This window comes from Mastigoproctus giganteus, chromosome 12 (genome assembly GCF_048544385.1).
Source record: "Mastigoproctus giganteus isolate SK-2022 chromosome 12, ASM4854438v1, whole genome shotgun sequence".
Classification (NCBI taxonomy): domain Eukaryota; kingdom Metazoa; phylum Arthropoda; class Arachnida; order Uropygi; family Thelyphonidae; genus Mastigoproctus; species Mastigoproctus giganteus.
In genome coordinates this window covers 138,008,131-138,028,749 of record NC_143586.1, presented here as the reverse complement: position 1 = coordinate 138,028,749, position 20,619 = coordinate 138,008,131, and the positions used below count along the sequence as shown (strand labels likewise).

General features: G+C 37.7%; 1 protein-coding gene across 2 annotated transcripts in view; it reads left to right on the top strand.

Annotated features, from left to right (window-relative positions):
• LOC150077452 (uncharacterized) overlaps positions 1–20,288 on the top strand; it is a 75,713-nt gene extending 55,425 nt beyond the window's left edge. For both annotated transcript variants that reach the window (XM_090386868.1, XM_090386867.1), the window contains exons 4-5: positions 3,670–3,760; positions 19,781–20,288. In XM_090386868.1, the coding sequence (XP_090242994.1) occupies positions 3,670–3,726 (57 nt within the window). In that variant the 3' untranslated portion in view covers positions 3,727–3,760; positions 19,781–20,288. The remainder of the gene's footprint in view (positions 1–3,669; positions 3,761–19,780) is intronic.
• Positions 20,289–20,619: the final 331 nt, after the last annotated feature.

Below are 20,619 nucleotides of genomic sequence, written 5' to 3'. Positions count from 1 at the left end.
ATTAAATGATACTAGAAAGGTATTAAAAACTTCGCTGTAATATTACTTTAGATGTTTTCTGACATGGCCGTTTAAATTATATTATTAATAGTTCGTAATTTTTTATGACCTTCAAGGTTCGTGTTGGTAATACAGTCCTATCTTTATTTAAATGGACACGGGTGGATACTTAAGTATTTAGCTGTTGATTCTTCACATTTCATTGTCTCAGCTACTCACTCTGTGACCATTAGCCTAGCAATAGTTCAGTGAGACGGTGTTGCTTATTTTTCATACCATGCGGAAAAGCCATGGGATTGAAATACTTTCCTTCGTGGTTAGGAAAAAAAAAATGTTCTATGGAGTTCACAAAAAATAACGAATACAATCGTTATTCGTATTTATCTGACTTGAACAAAGGTTCTGACCAATTGGCAGGAACACTTATGAGGGATTGGTCACCTAGGACTATATATATAAAAGACTACTTAGAGTAGATGCTACAGACCCACTGCTTTTCTTCTAGTTAGTGGTCAAAATTAAAGCCGCCAGTACTTAAAAGTGCTCAATCAGAGCACTTTTAAGGCAAACTTAACGTTACCAATGGCCACATGAAGTAGGAATGGTAGTAAGGTGAATAGCACAGACACAATGAAAATTTCTGAGAGACATTTTTAATCCTTAGCGAAACCAGAAGGAAGATATGGGATATCGCCACTCCAGCTCTTCTCTCAACCCCCCGCTTCCCAGTGGGGGCCTCTCTGATTGCAAAAGTTGTAACAGTTGGGTGCATTGGAAATAGATTGCTTAAATATATGGCTTGACACCAGCGCTTTCCAAGAAGAGTCTTTTGACTCCCTTCGAAGAAATTCATCATAGTTAAGGGCAGGTTTGTGGGGAAGTTTTCTAGAGTTATTCCTGGTCTTCAGGCTCTAGTCGTTTGATGTCATTGTACTCGATGAATGGACAATAAAAGTCAAATAATTGCACTTAGTGGAAATAAAATGCGTAGGTGAATAATCTCCCTACAGTTCCATTACCTCTAGTATCTGAATGTTTTGCAAAAATAAAAATTTAATTTATTAGATCAGTATTTTATTAATTACAGCTGTCGATATTTAAACGTATGTGGAAACAATGTTTGCTACAGATTCAACGTTCAACTGTTACACTTTCCTTGGCAAGGAATTCTATTACAGCATAGCGTTTTGACCTTTCAAATAGTAGTTTCTTTACTTGTATGCGTGTAAACAGTGCCCTTAGGGGCGGGAACTGTTCCGCGTTGTTTATAAAGGCATTCTAATGAAGTTTCATCGGTCCGCATCTAATAACCCCCTGCCATTGTACCGTTTATTTCTCGTCATTTTTACAACATGAATCAATCGTGCGATCAGCTCACTCTGGATGTGCAACTGCGGGTCTACAGCAGCGAAATCCTCTCTTTGTCTTCAGCTCCGACTGTGAATTTCCGGTAACTTGAACATGCGCAGTTATGGCGAAGAGGAGTCATTCATTGGTCGTGCTTTGATGCACGCGCTGGCCGTGAATGGCTGACATTGACCGTCGGCGACATAGCATTTGATCTGAGTGCAGTCGAGCTTTCTCTTTCTCTGGCCCTGAAACAGTCCGTGACGGACTGGGGTGCTCAAGCGGAACATTTCACCTCCACTGTTTTGGCGGGCTTTTCTCACTTATCTTTAATTAATTGGCAAAAAAAACCAAAAACATAAGCGTATTTCAATACGGTGGACATTTAAAAAATGGGGCATCCGAAGAAATTTGACATTCATCTTTTAAGGATTTCACACAGCTTTGATACCCATTAACATTACTCAGGATGTATCTGAAACGCTTTTTTTTTCTTTCATCAAAGTCCTTATAAAAAAATCTTTCCTACGTAACTAATGACATTAGTAAATTGGCTAATGGGTCACTTAAAAGTTTCATTGCATCTGATGCGGGGAATCTCCAGAAGATAAATGAGTTAATGTCAAAGGTTCTAAAAATGCGAACATTTCAAACAGAAATGAAGTGTAAAGTGTGATGGGTTTTTTTTTTTTTTTTGGTTTTTTTTGTTAATTGTCTTTGTTGTCTAGAGAGTTGGCTGGTCCTAACGGGCAGCCCTCAGGATGGGCTGGAATACTTTAACTATTCACTTCAGAGTACCGATATGCATTTAAATAAGGTAACAGTATTACTTCAGAAAAGAATTCATCTATCCGTGAACATTACTATTTTCCACTAGTATACAAACTTGCTCGAGCATTTATACCACCGTGATGGCAGTTTGTTGAACCCTGCATCAAAGAAATCGGTGTCAAGCTGTGTTGTTAGCCATGAAAGAACAACTCGCTTCAGCGTGCCATCATTTAAAAAACATTTACCGCTCAGGTGGCTCGCCATTGCTCCGAAAAGATGGAAATCATTTTGACTGCCAGGCCAGGGCTATGAGGGGAGCGATGCAGGATTTCCCATCTGTTAGCAGTTAATTTGTTCAAAAGGAAGAGTGTTGCTTTGTATTTTCACGTAATTTGGCTCTATGAAGTTCTGTTATATTTGTACAGTATTTCTATCTTTACAGAAATAAATAAGGTTGTCTTATTTATTCAAAAACCTTGACAACACAATTCTGGATATTTTCGCTGAATGGCATTGGCTGGGTAATGACAACAGAACTGTTAAGGAACCATGGGGAGGTAAGCTTACTGTCACATACACCATTTTCAAAATACTATAACAAAGTGTAACTATTCCAACGGTGCAGAGCTAAATGTGGAAAATCTAAATCTTCTCCTACAGTCTTTCCTAGAATACAGAGAATTGTCTATCTTCAGACTGATGAAGAAGCAAGCATCTTTTTGGTAAACGTTCTGATGATGACTCACCATACCGAAGCGAGCCAATTATTTCGTGCCTATCACACCTTGGCACCAAATGCTTTGATGCAGAGGTCGGCAACTTATAGTAAGGGTGTCAGAGGTGGCACACGAAGTGACCTCATCCAATTATCTCAATAAAATGTTACCACAAAACTTGTTGCATGTGCAGGTGTTTTACTATAATCCCATAGTAAAACTCCCACATGCACCTCAAAAATTGCTCTGCCTCTCCCTCCAATGCCTTACGTCCTGCAAAACAGGGTAGTTCCTTCCTGCGTAGATTCGAGTTCAAAAGTCATCACTACCACAAAAGAACCGGATATCAGAGGGTCCACTATTGAATATCAGTATTCTCCTCAAACTGAGCACGTGCGTTCACTCACTTAAATCCGTAGACGAGTGCCCGACACAGAAACAAAGTTGCGCAAGCCACTTTTTCGAATTCAAATGATACCACAAAATAAAATAATATTCTTATGTTTATCTCGTAAACTATTTCGACCCTGTGTGTCTGTTCTGGATTACAAACAGAAAACTTACTCTGAAACCATCTGTGCATAGCTTTTTGTTCTGCACCAAGTTGATTGGTTATGTGGAATAAACACTAAAGAAATCAAGGCCTTGAGGCACTAGCATATCGTATCTGTAAATTAAATTTATTATAAAATAACATTGAAATCTGTATTCATGAAAATCCATGCAACCCTCGTTCGTGGAAAGTATTTTGTCAAACGAATTATTTTATGAATGCTTGTAATGCATACACAGAAATTAACCATCAATTTTTTACAAATACTTTTTAACCTTTCAGACCAGGCCGCGCTACTCATATCAAGTAGTCCAAACACAGGAAGCGGTGATGTTATAGCACGAAGACCAACGCTGGAGTTCAAAAATTACGTGTAAGTATGGTTAGATACGTTTTAGTATTAAGTGTTTTCTCATCTCCCTTTGAAGTATGACACAAAATTAGGAACTATTTTTTGTGATGTTCGTCATCCATTCTTTTATTTCTGGTAATGGTACTTGACTTCCATATCTTCACGTTATTATAATTTTTACATCCTATTTCTACCTCCACCCTCTAATTGAGTTCCAGAAGAAAGCGATGCATTAATTCTTTATCCTTCTCTGGCTAGACTGGATTGAGTCGTGTACTGTTAGCTACATGAAGGGACCGGCGTTCAGAATGTATTCGCCCCGAAACCACATTGCTTTTCAGGAAATACCAGTGGTCTCTTTATAAGAGTGAGCATAAACCTCGCATTAATGAATATTTAGAGTAGCCGATCGCGTGACAGCAATCATTTAAAATGAAGGTTATGTAATGTTAATTCACAAGTACTGCGAAATTGTAATTTGTGTAAATAGCTTTATTGGCACAATTATTTTTTCCATCAAAGACGCGTCTCTCTACCAAAGCAGTCCGAAAACGTGCCTCAATCCATTTACTTCTAACTTCTTCATTTATTCCTTCTATTCTGTTCTCTGGAACAACCATTCAAGTCTAATGTTAATAAATGTCTTCTTTCTTCTCGAGCTTCAACATACGCATGCTACTAAGTACTATAGGTTCTAACATCTTTCGTGTTTGGTATTTTCATTAAAAAATAGGGAGTAAGCTCAATCTTTTTAATTTTCATTAAAAAATAAGGAGTTGCTCAGTATTTGGATTGTTCATGATTTTAAGTTAGATTTTATATTTTTTCAACATTTTAATGCTTAATGGCCACCTCAAATGTTTCTATCGTGAAAGAAAAATTGTTTGAACCGATGCAAAAACGTAACGGATATGTACGTTACCTATTGAGTTGGCATCCAAATGCAAACATGTGCTAAATTCGATACCATTGTTTCAAATCTCTTTCCCCCCCTCTCTTTGCATACTGTCATATTCGCGTCACAAGATTTGGCCATTCATATTAATGTTCTGTGCCAAAAATTCTACTCTGAAATGTCAATATTTTTAACTTAAACCCAAGACACAACATGAACCGTTTTTACGAACTCCAAGGCCGAGTTCTGATGTCATTAGGCCTGATGGCATTTTTTCGCCTTGTTCTCAAAACCAGTACTCCTGATCTTGTATTTGTTTTTTTATCACTCTTTTACACTTCCTTATTCCACCAGTGTTTTTTTTCTTTTGCATAGAAATTGCTCACATTAAGCCACTTCGAAAAAAGAGGGGTGACAAATCCCCCCCTTCCAATTATAGTCCCTTTGCATGTGACTTTACTCTTTCCAAAAGTAATAGAGAAATTCATGAACCGACAACTCTTCCATCCGTTCAATGATCCAATATAGATTCCGTCAGTTTCAATCCACGGAAGATATAATAGTTTGTTATTCAGCTTTTAAGTAAAATTAAATGCAACAAGGCATCATATCTTTAAGAGTATAATAATCTATATAATTTGGTGTAAACACACCATAGGCAACTCTTAAACAAAAAACTACGCTAGTAGTGTGAAGTGTATCATTTTATCTGTACTCATATTTGCTCTTCCTTCACAACGAGTTACCATGTATTGCACTACCTCGAATAAGTAACGCTTCGCTAAAAGAGAACACTATTGTTACTGGTTACCACCACCCAGACGGCACCGTTACAAGGCTTGTTGGCCTTTCATCGGTGGGTGGGCGGGCAGATACCCTGGTATTGCAGACATAACAATCCAGTTGTGAAAACTTCAACTGGATTGTCATTCTTCTTCACAGCTGGATTGTCATGTCTGCAATACCAGGGTACCTTCCCGCCCACCCACCGATGAAAGGCCAACAAGCCTTGAAACGGTGCCGTCTGGGTGGTGGTGCCCACTGAGAATAAGTAACAATAGTGTTCTCTTTTACCGAAGCGTTACTTATTCGAAGTAGTGCAATACATTGTAACTCGTTAAGAAAGAGCACAATATGAGTACAGATAAAATGATGCCCTTCACACTACTAACGTAGTGTTTTTGTTAAGAGTTGTCTATGGTGTGTTTACACCAATATTATATTGGTTATTCAGCTTTAGACAAATTATATGGCAAAGTCTGGCGAAACTCGAGAGTTCTTGAAATTTCGAAGGCTTTTGATCGTGTTTGGCCTAAAGGGCTTCCAGACAAGCTCCTATTTTATAGTTACCATCCGGGTTTTTTTTTTTTTTGCAATTGGGTAGCCAGTTTTCTCCCTAACCTCTGGTGATGGTAGATGATCCTCTGTCTTAACTTCTGTCAACCGATGCTAGTCCCCCCCAAAGTTCAATTCTTTCTTCCACTCTTTTCATCTTGCATATTAACTATCTTCTTTCACTGACTGGAAAGCCCTTGATAGTTTTGCTGATGATAGCGCACGTCATTGCAGTTCTCAGCTCGATATGCCTTGCTCGGCATGAATAGCTTCAATTTTTCGAATATCCAGCTTCAATTCTTTAAGTGCTGAATTCCAAGTAATTCTCCAGTGGAGCGAAGAAAACGTAGTTATCCTTAGTTTTTTTTCTCAAATTTAGTCCTGTCTTATATCTTGTATAGAAGTGTCTGATGCTGCTATGTACATATTCGAGAGACAGATTTCTTGTGAAGACTACATATTAGGGATTATCCTGACTTCTAATCTTTGTTGATATCAGCACGACACAAATATTGCTTCCTCTGCATCCATAAACTGGGTTTTCTTTTTTTCCTCGGCGTTAATCTTCTTCTAAATAGCTGCTAACTGTATTAAAACCCTAATGCCCTACCATAGAATATTGTTTCCTCATTTGGGGTGGTGCCTCCAAAACCTCTCTCTCTCTCTCTCTCAAAATCCTTGACTTCATTCAGAAGAGAGCAATTAGATTAATAATTAGTGAACATCTTCCGAAGTCTCTCCACTCTGCCTCAGGGATTTTAAGCCCTAGGAGATTTGTTTAGTGTCTGTAGATACTTCCTAGGGCGCCGATTGAATTTATCATCTAATTCCACCGCTCTCTTCTAAAGCAGTCTCTATACTTGCCAGGACCAGTTAACATGTATTAACTGTCCATCCTCAAACTCTGAACCAACCTTTTTTTTTTCTCTTTCTCGTTTATCCCTTCTAGTTTTGTTTTCTGGAACATTCCTCCATATTTCCCGAAAACTGCAATCTAAATAAATTTAGGCCTAATGTCACTAAGTACCTTTTGTCTTTTCAGCCTTAAGTGCTATAGGTTCTAATAACCTTTGCGTTTAGAGTTTCAGGGTAAAAAACGCCACTTGTATTGCTTCGAAAAAAAATTCAGTATATGTGCAATCCCATGAGTTAGCAATACTCCGTCTACGAAAACAGAACAAACTGGACATCACGAGAAATGGTTTTATCACCAGGATTACTGGTAGCTGCCATCAGACAGGGGTCGACTTTTTTTGTGGGTTTCAGTGTCTCCTGAATTTCACAGAAGAGTTCGATATCACTTTTGATCTCGCCGTTAATTAACCTAATTCGGTACCACTTTCTATCCAGCAGTCAATTTGCTATGCAATGCAAATATGTTGATTGTTTTTTGATTTTGCGCCAAGGCAAGTACGACGATGAGGCGTGTAGGTTTCGTCAGTTTAGCTTGGCCACGTTGTGACAAAAGCCCATACGTGTCTCTCATCTGGACGGAATTCGAACGTTGACCTTTTTTTCAAAGGTAGGTGGAAGTATGGCGACTGTAATCACTCTGCGAAGGCGCTATGTAGAATTTTTTGCTCAAATTTTCGTCACCTTCCCCCTCAATCGGTTGGGTTAATACCAATCAGGCAAGCTTGCAAACATTCATACTTGATATTTTGTACCATTTTTCCCGTATGTCTTTACTCTATACTTGTTAAGCACGTTTTATCAAGCTGGGTTTAATAACCAGTCTGTTCGGCGATTACAGCGATCCGTCCATTAATGATGATGAATGTGATTATGAAGTAGTTGGCCTGGTCACATTAAAAGCTTCTGTGAATTTGATTTTGCATAAAAATTGCTTTGTCTGGCTTAAGATGACTTAATAATCAATGCTACATATATCTCAGTAAATGAAGGGCCCGGCAATGGAAAATGGCCGCCATCAATCAACTATGAATCACCACCTCCAAATGTGTGAATACCAACCACCCTTCTTTAATCACTGTAACACGCTATTTACATATCGGTCATATTTGTGACGTCAGTTGTCATTCCGATGTTTCACCTACTGCCACTTTTGCACACTATTTTCTTGTTTATTATTAAAAAAAGGTATGCTAAAAGGTACTAAAAAAAAAGTCTTTCGAGTAGGCTGACAGAATAAATGCCCCCAACATTTATAAACCCTTCCATCAGACATTTAATTTTTAATTACCATACCAACAGTTTAGTCTAAGTATTGAAATGCAGACCAGCCCTTATGCATCACTTACTTTAATTTATTCTTATCGTCGCTGTTTACTTGGTATCACACTTCTCTTGTCAACATTTGAGTAGACATTTTCATGGTGTTGTATCTGTACGATAATGCGAAATCTCAGCGGAACTGGTCTTAATTCAGTGACTTACCATTCATCCCTCGTGCATCTGATGATGATGGGCGTAATTAAATTCCCTAGAATTTCTTTAATTTAGGAGAGAACGTGGTAAAGCAGCAGGAATCTCTTTCCAGCAGTTGGGGTGTGTCCCATCCTATAGGATGGGCACACCGCATCCATCAGCGATGATGTAAAAATAATAATATTGGTATAGAATCAGCAGGTGACGCAAGGAAACAAAGTTTATAAAGTCTGCCGTCAAAAAGTAAAAATGCTGCCTTAATTTTTATGTTTTATATACATTTTACAAATATTTATCTAATCCCTTTTAAATTAGAATACGCTTTTGGACTTCAGGCTAAATGGTAACTTATTCTAAAAGCTGATTTCCTATTGACTAAAGGCGAATTTTCTAATGTCCAGTCCACGATTTCTTGTCTTAACTTGAATCTATTGCCCACCCCCTTGTTTGCCTATCATCATAGAAAGAGAAAATATTCTTTATGGAGTATTGTGAGAAAAATTAGCACTTCAGCCTGCAGAGAATGCAATCTAACTTTAATTTCTTAAAGGACTGCACATTATTATCAGACGTTTCGTGGTACTTTTTGATCCACTTTGGTGACTAAAATGCTATCCTGATTACACGTCAACTTCACACACTAAGATGTTGGTTAACAAATTAGCCATATTTATATGAACAGTAATGTCATCTTAAACTAAGGTTACCTGAAAAACTAAATTCAAGGTCTCCTAGGGTTAAACATAAGTTAGATCGAACACCGAGGACAATGAGTATCTCTAATCCTACACTAGTGTAGTTCTAAGGTATTGTACGATTAGGATATTTGATATCCTTTAGCTGAATTCTACAGTGGCAATAAGGATTATTCATCTGTCTCACGGCCATTCTTTGTGAACGTCTTAATTGTGCGGAAGGGTCAAGGATTATGTTAGAAAGGGACAGTAGAGGGATTCTTTATTTGAAGTTATAGCTATTTTTAAACTTATTGCTTTTTTATCTGTTTTAAACTCTGCTTTTGAAAATATTAATGTGGTTGTTGCATACCTTTATTCCAATTAATATCGTTAGGTTCTTGCCAATAAGGAAGGTTCTTTGTAAACCCTGAGTTTGCAGGTTTATAAAATCACTCCAAATGTAGTAGGCAGGATCTGATTTGGTTATTTGGCTGTGGGCTATGTCCCATTTATGTTCTTTTATTTATTTTTTAAATATATCTTCTATTTCTGGGTATTTTGTCAGTGCGGGGTTGAAGATTTTAATATTTTTAATCGTGTTGGTTTTGTGAATATGGTGTAAGGCGCGTAATTTTAGCGATTCTCCTTAACTGTCAACGTAAATCAACAAAACTTAATCCTTAGACAATATCGTACGTAAAGACCATGCACTCAAAGATAGATAGATAGAATATTTCAAATATTTAAAAACAACGGTTACCCACAAAAACTCACAAGAAAAACTATTACAAAAATTAAATAAAAATGTCAGTACATGCTCATATAACAAGGAATCTGAAACAATCTGTTGAATTTTAAGAAATTAAAAACAAATGACACAGTAAGCAGTACTTTTTACACTCCCGAAGCACTTATTTTTCTCACTGTTTTCCTTTTTTCACCTGTGCACCATGCCGCTAAAGGAATATCTTAAATTTTCTCCATCATTAAGTTGATTCAACCTGATGGCACTGATGCTTTTACATTCACAACTAGCCATGTCGTCCAACTTGTATCTTTTCAAGGAAGTCGATATCTTTCTTGAAATGAAGCCTACCTCTAACCGTACTGAAGATGTGGTCTGACCACTGATTTTTATAGTTTACTTCCACTGCAGAATTTCCGTGTATCATTTACAGAACTCCATACTACAGGTGATTGAAGGAATGTATGCATAGATCTCGGCCAGCAACATACTATGCGTTACGATCAAGAGTGGAGGCGGTTTCCTACGACGAACTGTTTCATGAGATGAGTCACAGTGCCACCAGAACCACATTATACTCCACACGGTCTGGAAAATTGAAATTTTGTTTGTAAAGTGTTTGAAAATTACCCCAGCAGAGGAGATAGACAGCAAAAATAATGTACAAATAAATTATAAAACGAAAACAGGGGTAAGTGGAAGGGGACTTAAAGAAGATGAGAGTATTATTGCAGAACTCTAAATTTCTTTATCAAAGTTATTCTTGGTTAGTATTATCCTGAGGGATTTAGCTGAAAGGACGAAGGATCCGACTTATCAAGAACATAATGATAAGTTCAATTACTGTAAGAAGATTGTGCTTTTATCTCCCCTGATTTGTCACACAAAACTGGAAAGAAATTTTTGGTTTGGGAAGCCAATGAGTCACTGTTCTGAGAAGGTGGCGGACTACTTGGACAAGACATGCAGCACATTGTATATGCGAGGATAGAGAAATATCTTCCATTAGTGCTAATAAAATAGAAGAGAATAGGGGAATTGAGAAGAATTCTCCTGGGGAATTCTGGTGGAGACTTCTTTAATGGTGCTATCGTTGGTTGTGATAATAAAATGAGGGCAGCCTAGTAGCTAGCATGTTCTTCAACAAGACAATATATTCGCCGGGTTTCCTCAGTAAATTCTGAGCAGCAGTAAGAACGACAGAGAACAGAATCAAGAGCTGCCTTCAGATCTAGAAATACGAAGCATAAAGCGTTGTTATTTTTCAGGGCTTGAAGGATTTTCATAGTCTTTGTGGATAGATGACTGGTGAAAGTTTGACTAGCGTATAACAAGAATTCTTGGTCTGCTTACCAAATATTTTATAGCCAATATCGTGAAAAATACACTTCAAGATGCTACAAAAAATGAGGCTGTGGATGTTTCTTTCGTACAGCCATGACTGTACTGTTGAACATTATATGGAAATTGTTTCTCGCGTGATAATTAGCTCTTTACTTATGAAGTATGTTGCATTATTGAAAATAATAATAGAATATATATATGAAAAAAAAATTACACGTCTTATATATATTCCTGATTCCTGAGAAATTCGTGTAACCAGATTAAACGTTTTTTTGAAAATGGACGGAACAAGCTGCTGTTCGATAAGGACATGGATTTCTATTTTGAATATTTTCAGACTGCAGACTATTCGATACCATTGTTGCTACCAGGGTGTTAAATATTTATAAACAGAAAAAATATTTCTGTTGCTGCTTTGAACAAAGAAGAGACTTATACGGAAAATGAGAAAGCTGAACTTCATCAGTAGAGTCTGATTTTAAATTTCTTGTTTTTCTGTTGCAACATCTAATCATGATATGAGACCTTAGTACAACTACTTAAACTCTGACGAGACACACTCACTTAAAGTGGCTCCTTGATATTTATTAAATCCGGATAGCAAGACTACCTTGGTTGAAGCACCATTCAGAAGAAGAATCCTCATCGAAAGCATCACAAGAGAGCCATCAGTGCAACTTGAATCTGACTGTGAATGACTGGTAAGTATTGTGCAACACTTATAGTTATTAAATTTAAATACTGTACAATGCACTTATTTTTGCATTAAATGTACTGTGCCTTTTAACTCAAGCTTCCGAACTTTTTTGAAATCTGGATATCTTCTTTCCCACATAGTCCCTTCGACGTGGTTACGTGGTACGGAGATCTTCCAGTGATGCTGCTGGTTTTCCAATCAGTATCATTGGGACTCTCCTATGGCCCATAAGTTCCAGGTTGATATTATATGAATCCGAAATGTTTGCTGTGCACCACGACCCATAGAAACTTTGAAAGGCGGATCCGAGGGTGGTGATCCCATCGCAAACATTCTACTTTGGCTTCTGTTTCGACAAGACAGAATAACCTGAGGTGGCTTATCGTTACTTGGCTAGTAGGCATGCCTGCAAGTGTCAACCTTATTCATACAATTTCCCTATCCCATGATACGAGAGACTGGATTCATGCTGATTGAGGTGCGAGTCTAATGCTTGGGTAGCTCTGGCACCAGCTTCTTAGCACGTTCATTTCCTTTTGGGTAGTGGGCATCACTTTCGGCTCCTGGAAATGTAAATCCTTCTTCTGGGACTCTAGCAAAGTCTCTGTCACAACTGACGTCGAATATAATGTCACCGTAGCAAGTATAAGGATTCAGAACAGAAGCAGCATTAGTCCCCAGGAACCTGAGTTACAGATAATGCATTCAGGCACTAAGAAACCTATAGGAAAGATATCATGCTGTTTAATACACAAGGGTTTAGAAGAATCGGCGGGTACCCATAAATCAGCTAAGAGGCTTCGTTGTGGAGATGTCTTAAATGGGAAAAAATGTGCCAGCAGCTTCTCAGTAACTTCTTTCGGTGGAGACTATAAATAATATGAATCATCATAACGCGGTGTTATCTGATAGCAGGTCAACCTTAATGTTTCAGAGGAGGAAACCTCTCTGAATAGTCCGAGGGAATGACAGCAGACAAAGAATATTTGGGCATAGGGTTAGAAATATAATTATAACCAGAAGCCTGTTTTTTTACCTCTCACCTATCCAACATAGTGAAATATGGCTAACCCCCATATTTTAACAAAAAAGATGAAGCCAAGGCATTAATCTCTTGAAAATCAAGTTTAAATAATGGCAAAATTTGTTGTTCGCGGAAATTCCATTGAATAGAGGCAAATTCAAAGATAAAGATTGACCCGATTTTCAGGAACTGTATGATTATGTCTAGGGTTCTTCCTGATATTTCCATATACCCGGAACTGACATCTCCCAGTAATATCTTGACATATCCATTCTCTTTCTTCTAATCTCGAACGATTTTTGGTGGGCACAATATTTTTCGAGCAGTGCTGATATCAAAATGCTTGGTCGGATATAGCGCATATAGGCATATCAGAACGACCCCTTCCTTTTAAACTTGGTATCAACATATTTTCAAATAATACTTGCATTTACTGCCACTATTTTTTCCCCTCTTCTTTCCTCTCCTTATTTATATGGAAAGTAGATAATTTTTCTTTGGTTGGTCACTTCCCAATGTTATCCACCTTTGTGAATGAGAAGCTTTATTCTCCTATTGACACACCAAAGATGTACGCCAACTAATAGTTGGCTTACTTCTATCCACAATCAACCTGGTTTCAATTAACGACGCGTTAGCTCACGTCACAAATCACGTAGTCCAGACTATGACCTATATAATTCCAAAACTGTGGTAGACATCATTCCAAAAAATGTTAGATATCTTGGTGCATAGCAGCAAGGAGAGAACAAAACATGGAACGATTTCTGGGCGATCCGGCTACTGAAACATCTTCCAGCCTCTAAAGGTTCTCGAGCCCGATATGTTAGACGTCGCAGCTAGGAATAATATTGGATTCGTTTTGCGTCGTATGTAATCCAGTCCACCGTTGTCACTATATTATTTATATATATTTTTTATATATAATCCAGGACTAAAGATTTTGGGATAAAATTCGACAGTGAAGGGCAAATACTCTTCGTCGTCTTTCATCACTTTTTCCATATAGAGTAGGGCGATTGCTATGCATAGGGGAAAAAATCCTTTGCATATTTCAACTAGAACATTTTTCCCGCTGTTGTTTTTTTTTTTTTTTTTTTTTTTGACCCTTAAGAAAGAAGGAAAGCTCAGGGCTGAACATTTCAAAGCTTAAGTCATTTAATCAGAAATTTAGTGTGAAAAGCTGAAGATCCGTCTCGCCCTTGCGGTTAGTACAGCGGTTACGATCATCGTTTTTCCACCTTGTATGGAATTGGTCAAGAAGGAATCGTCGACTTTCACGACTTGTCTAGTTATTCGGTTTCGAGAGCGAGTTATATGCTTTTTCGTCCAACAAACCGACCGAAAAATGCACGCTGTTATAAATACAATATACTGACACCTCGTAGCCTTAATTGGTTTGGCGCTGAGACTACACCATCTGTACCACTAAATGGTCTTCTCTTTTCTAGACAGCTGCAGTTGGACTATTTTACTTCTACTATGATAGGGGCTCACAACTGGTCAGTATGGGCTTGGCACACCCAGGGTCCTGAGCTGGATATCATCATCCTTTTCTTTCTGGTGATTCCCTTCTACTTCTGATTCTTGTTCTTTCTCTCTCTCAGGGTAATTCAGAATTTTTTTTTTTTTTGGCTGGTGCAACATAAGCCTTAAAGTGTCTTCGACAACTGCTGTGGATCATGTACTCATTTTGTTCAGTCGACTGTTTATTGAGAGGGAATATCTTGACTCATGGAATGAAGAACCGCAGTGGTCAAATATGCAGCTGGCTCTGAGAGATAGTATGGAGAATCCATACTTTCTTACAACTTACTGTCTTGCTACTTGAAAACAAATGAGTTTTTTCTCAACAGTGCAGCTTTCGAATGGACTGGCTTAATTTTGCACCATGTATTTTTGATGTAAGAAAACTATTTTTTTTTTTATAATCTGCATAAAGATCATTGGCAACACCGATATAAATTAGTCTGTGATGAAGTATGACGCTTAAAATTTCATTCGAGAGTGAAACCGCATTTTAAGTATCGGGTTTTATATAAAGGGAAACATGTCCTTTGAGACCAATGCTATAAAGCTGTGGTAAAACGTTAAATCTTCCTGGTTGTGTTGTATGCTTTTACGATTATTTTTGTGTTTTCAAAGGCCTGGGATGTGCAAAAATTCGTGGCATGTTTACATGGTCGTGGAAGCACTTACCTGTGGTCCATACACAGATTTTCTAGTATCTGTGTATGGACCACACACCATCTTATCTTTCTTAGAAAAGATAAGATGGATTACGTGATTGATTTTTCTCGTATTTGTCTTTGATTTCGAAGTTTACAGTTGAATATTTGTACCCACGTTGGTTTAGATGAATATACAGGGTTGTCATAAAGTAACGTAAAGAAATATGTAAATAATTTAACTTACGCATATTAATCTACATACAAGAATTTGCAGTAATCAAATTTTTTTTTTTTAATTTGGGGGCTTCGAAGAAAAAAAAATGCATATAAGGAATACACAGATCAATCCTTTGCAAATTAATTTGGATGTATATTACTGAAACTCTTCTTCTGGATCTAAGCAAAGCGATGTTCTTTATACGCATTACTTTCTATAGTTTACTTTTTTTTTTCAAAATGGTAATAATGCTAAGACTGCATCAAAACTGAATGCTACCAATAAAAACGAAACTGTATGGGTCGAAACCATTGTCGAGATAAGCTGAAAGGTAAACGAATTATCCTCAATTTCATCTTTAGGAAAATACCGTACATGAGTGTTTTCCAGACGTTTACTAATAAATATGTGTTTATTAAGGGCCGCCTCCCCCCCATAACAGTAAGTATATTACTGTATGTCTATAGAGGCATGTGTGTGTGTTCGCGGCCGATTTCCATGTTACATGGACCGAAAATCAGGAATAACTCACGGGGAAAACCCCTATACCCGTAACCTGAGATCAGCTAGCTACTGCCTCGATTGAAGAGGACTTCAGAAATTTCTCCAGTCGTCGACGGGAATCGAACCTAAACCTCTCCAACGAGTGGAAACCGCGATGTATCACCCGAGTAGGCTGCCACGAATTAAACGTTTGGAAATATCCAATATTTTTGAAATCAATGACCAGGACCCTAACACGGCACAATTATAAGTTCAAAACAGTTCGTGAGTTTCCCACCGACCCAAAAATTCATCTGAACTTTGCTTTTGCTTACCTGTCATCGCTCCGCTGAATTATTACTAATAATAACTAGATTTTATTTTGGTTTATGGTCCTATGATGCCCACGTTAATCACCATGGTGCATTCTTGTAGACCCTCCATGAAAAGTCGAGACCCTTGAGAATCGGACTTTCTGTAATGACATTGAACAGGGTGTAAAAATTAATTTACTGATGATTTGAAGGTAGGAAAGGTGGTTACGACGCTAACAAGGCCATGCGACTTCAGAATGACTTACATCTTTTGCAGATATGGCCTGAAAAAAGGCATCTAAAGTTTAATGCTTTTAAATGTACAGGTTTGTATCTGCGAAACAAATTCGTCAGTTACTGATAAACTGGGACAGTTCCATATAAACTAAGGAGAGGGGAGACGTTAGGTGGTAGAGGACGAAAAGACATATCTGACTATATCGGCCTGTAATATAATCGGATGTGAAGTTTGCCACGCTGTGTAAAGAGGCAGCCAGAGAAAACACAAACACATAGTGTGTTGTCTATGATTAATAAGAACAAGTGAGGAGAAGGATATCCTCTATACAAAGATGATGATTAAAACGCATTTGGACTATTATATTCAGGAAGAATATACCGAAGAAAGACCGCACCTCAGAGAAAGATCTAACTTCCAGAGAGAGTTCAGTTGTCGACGGGATTCGAAGTGGCGCCTAGACTGGTGAGAAGTGCTAATTGATGCTCATGAAGAACAGCTTAGAAGATGCGATTGCAAAGCTTGACATCTTAGGAGGGGGACCTGATAGTGGTATAAAATTCCCTGAATGGAAGAATCAGTAACAACGAGAGACGTATATCCTTGCTGGCAAGGGAGATGAGAACCAAGGGGACACATTTAAAACATTGCGGAGATAATAGAAGATGAAGTTTACCTTTGGGCAACTTGTTGTAGATCATTGGAATAAATTACCTGTCAAGGTGGCTGAAGTTCAAAGCAGAAGTGGATATTCAAATTATTATTTTAATGGCACCGGAGTTTGCATGCATATGCGCATGATGTATTTTGTTTGTAGAAGTGTGTATTCATGTGGAGATTTGCATGTAGTGTGAACTAAAAAATTCGGTTAACTCACTGGGATCGGCTAACTATATCATGCGACTGTAATCCGATTTGTAAAGAGGACTTCAGAAATTCCTGCAGTCGAAGGGAATCGAACCCATACCTCTCCAAATAACGGTGATATATCTTTGCCGATTAACGTGCTAGGGAACATTTTCGAGAAAGAAACATCGCTATAGCTTTTGAAAGAAATAGTGATTACCTAGAAAGCAATGTTAACAGGCATGATCCCAAAGATGTCGCACAGTTTAAAAGGACAATTGAAATACAGACAGTGATTCTCGAGAACAACCATTCTCTCCTCTGCTGTTCATAATTTCATTACTCGAATCGAGGACATATTTCGAGTTGGTTGATCTCGGTCCGCATTTTTAAGCAATATTTGCGTCCATGTTAATTAATTTTCCGCAGTAAAACTTTGTTATTATGTTTTCTTTTATTATTATTATTAAGGTCAGCATTGAGTAATACAGCATGTTATTTTTACATTAGATGATTTACAGATTTTACATAAATCTATTTATGACTGCCAGGAAATTCAGGTTTCCTCCACTTTTGGAATGAGATTTCTGCAGAGGTCATTAAAATGAAAACCGCAGAATCAACGTAAAAAGGCACACTTTGCAAAGAATTGTGATAATGTTCTCTCAAAAAACCGAGCACTGACGTGGCACCATCTGCTGGCGTTACTATGGTAGAGATGCGACCTATAATCCGATTTTTGAAGACAGAAGCAAGAAAACCTTTTGTCTGAAATTTATCAGAAAAGAGAGAAATTGAGAGTCCAAGACTCTAAGATGTGCATTAATGATATTCAGAGAAGCCTGGGCGAAATTGTTTATAGCTTTGGCAGTGAAAAAAACTAATACGAGGAAACAGTCGCTTTACTATTCAGGAAATTACTGCGGCTTCCAGTGTTGGTGTTGATTCAGCGCACATTATTGATAACAAGGAGCTAACCTTTAAAAAAATGTATGCTGTCTCGGCGTTTAACTCCAGAAATGAAAGACCAATTGGTTAAGTGTGTTTAGTGCTTTTTAGAAGGAATGAGCACGAAGGGGACGTCTTTTTAGAATACATAGTGACCGCAGATGGATCTTGACTGTACTTACACGCAGAAACCAAATGCGCAAGTTCAGAGTGGCGACATACTGGCTCACCTCGACCGAAGAAATTCAGTACCCAAGCATCAGCTGGGAAAGTGTTACTCGCTGTATTCTGGAGTGATGTTGTTCTCTGTATTTTCTCATAAAGGGGTGACTCTGGACCCTTATCTGGAGAGAGAGAGAGAGAGAGAGAGAGAAAAGGCAGTGGAAAATGCTGTGATGTACTTCTAAACCAACTAAATCCAGCAATTCGAAAGAAAACGTGTCGTGGTTTAATGTCCTCAGGTGCGTGTCTGCAGTTTGATAACCCGTCCTCAAACAGACAAGGGCAGTCCAGGTTTTGTGGGACCTGAAACTTATATAATTTTTGAGGCCCCTTTTAAGAAAAAGAATACAAAATTTCTTTGTGTTCTTTTTCTTAAAGTTGACGGCCACTCCAACGCTACCTGACACGAGGGGAAGTCGAAGTGGTTAAAATATCTTACTTTCGTAAATTTTACAAAAACATAACCATGTGAACACATTGCTAGGCCCCCCACCCCCTCCAGGGTCTTGTGTGAAGGGTCCTGAAGCTTAAGCTTCATTAGCTTCACAGTAAATCAGCCTCTTGACACAGAGATGGAGTTTGATGTTATCACCTTATCATTCACACTAATCATAATCAGCTCCATGTGATTATCACCTCTTTGGCCAATAAAAGACGCATTAAAAGGGCATCACTTCTAAGCAGATGAAAATATCAATACGGCGGTGCACGAATGATTTTTACACCCCAACCACAAAACTCCTCTCCAGTAATTCGGGCATTAGTGCAGCGTTAGAGCAGGTGCGTTGAACATAATTGAAGATTGTTTCCTTGTTCTTTGTGAAATACTGTACAACTTCTATTGAAATTTTGTGGTTTTCGTTTGAGCGATCTTCCTATTTAGTTAAATCAACTTTTCTTTTATATCATAATTATAAGTTTCATGACAACTGTTTGCTGATTTTTAACCCTTCCACATTGGGATAGGTTGGAAGGAGAACAGCTTATTTTTGGAGAAGATTAGTATAGGATTTCAAAAAATGCATCCAATGAGATTTTTAATTTAAATTTTGGTTAATGTTAATAACAAATAAAAAGCAGGCAAGAGTGCTAAATAAAGAGTTGAGTGAGGTTGAGCTTCTGGTTTAAAATTATCGCTTGACTATTAAACGCAAGGAGTACCTAGTATCGTTCATACTCAAAACAAATCCTATTTGATGTTGTTTGTTCGCAAGTCGCCAGACTACTCTTTTTCCTTTTAAAATGTGGAAAGCATTTTAATTATTGGTTACTGCGAACTTTATTTTGCATTATAAAGTTCTGACCTTCGAGTCTGTCGTTTTGCAGAGGTAACGCTCTCACGCAATTGACGTGTACTGTAAAAATAAAGATATCGAGATATTACACTGAGAGTCATGAAGTTGTTTATAGTTTTCGTTTTAGATCCTTATTCATGATTTTGATTTTTTTTTCTAGTTGACATCTCTTCCTAACCTTGAAAATAACTCATTTTTTCAGTCCCTACCAGTCAACGAGAACGCACAAGTCCTCCCAGTTGTAGCCACCAGGTGTCAAGACTCAGTTCGCATACTGAACTCGCTGCTTCCTGACGTGCATTCTAAAGATGTTGCCCGAAAGGTAAAACAAACAAAAAAGACTATGTTAAGTGACCCTAGTGATCGGAATGGACAGCTTGGTCAAGGACAACGGAAGTCCGTGTTCTGGTAATGATAAACGAAAATTTAAAGTGAAGTGCACGGTAGTCCAAGACTCTAAGATGTGCATTAACGATATTCAGAGAAACCTGGGCGAAATTGTTTATAGCTTTCACAGAAAATCTGAAGAAGAAGACAAAAACTTAAATTTCTTGAACGTTAAATCTCCAGAAAGCGCCTTTGGAATTATTAATGTTGTTCGTGCAGTAATTTGTATTAGTGCTGCCATCTAGTAACATTTTATGTAATTATAAACTGCACAATCTCTGATATTATGTTTAAATGAATAAATAAATGTATTATAAAGTAAAACGACCATTAAAGAATTTTATGTGTCAGTAACACTTAAGAAGTCTTAAGGAAATCTTTTGTACATGTGAATATATAGCGATTCAGCTATAAAGATTAATTTACACAAAAAACCGAAAGCGTATTTCAATTGTTCTTCTCTTTTAACTGGCTTTTCCACCATATTTGTTTTCCAACTGTGTGTGTACGCAACCTCTAAGAGGACAACCGTAAAGGAACCCTTCAAAAATGCAACAATCCCTGTTGTAGTTATAGTAGAAGGTAAAAATACCAAAGAGCTCAAAAAGTATACGTGACTTAAATTTGTAAACCGCATTTCATATTAATGGAAAT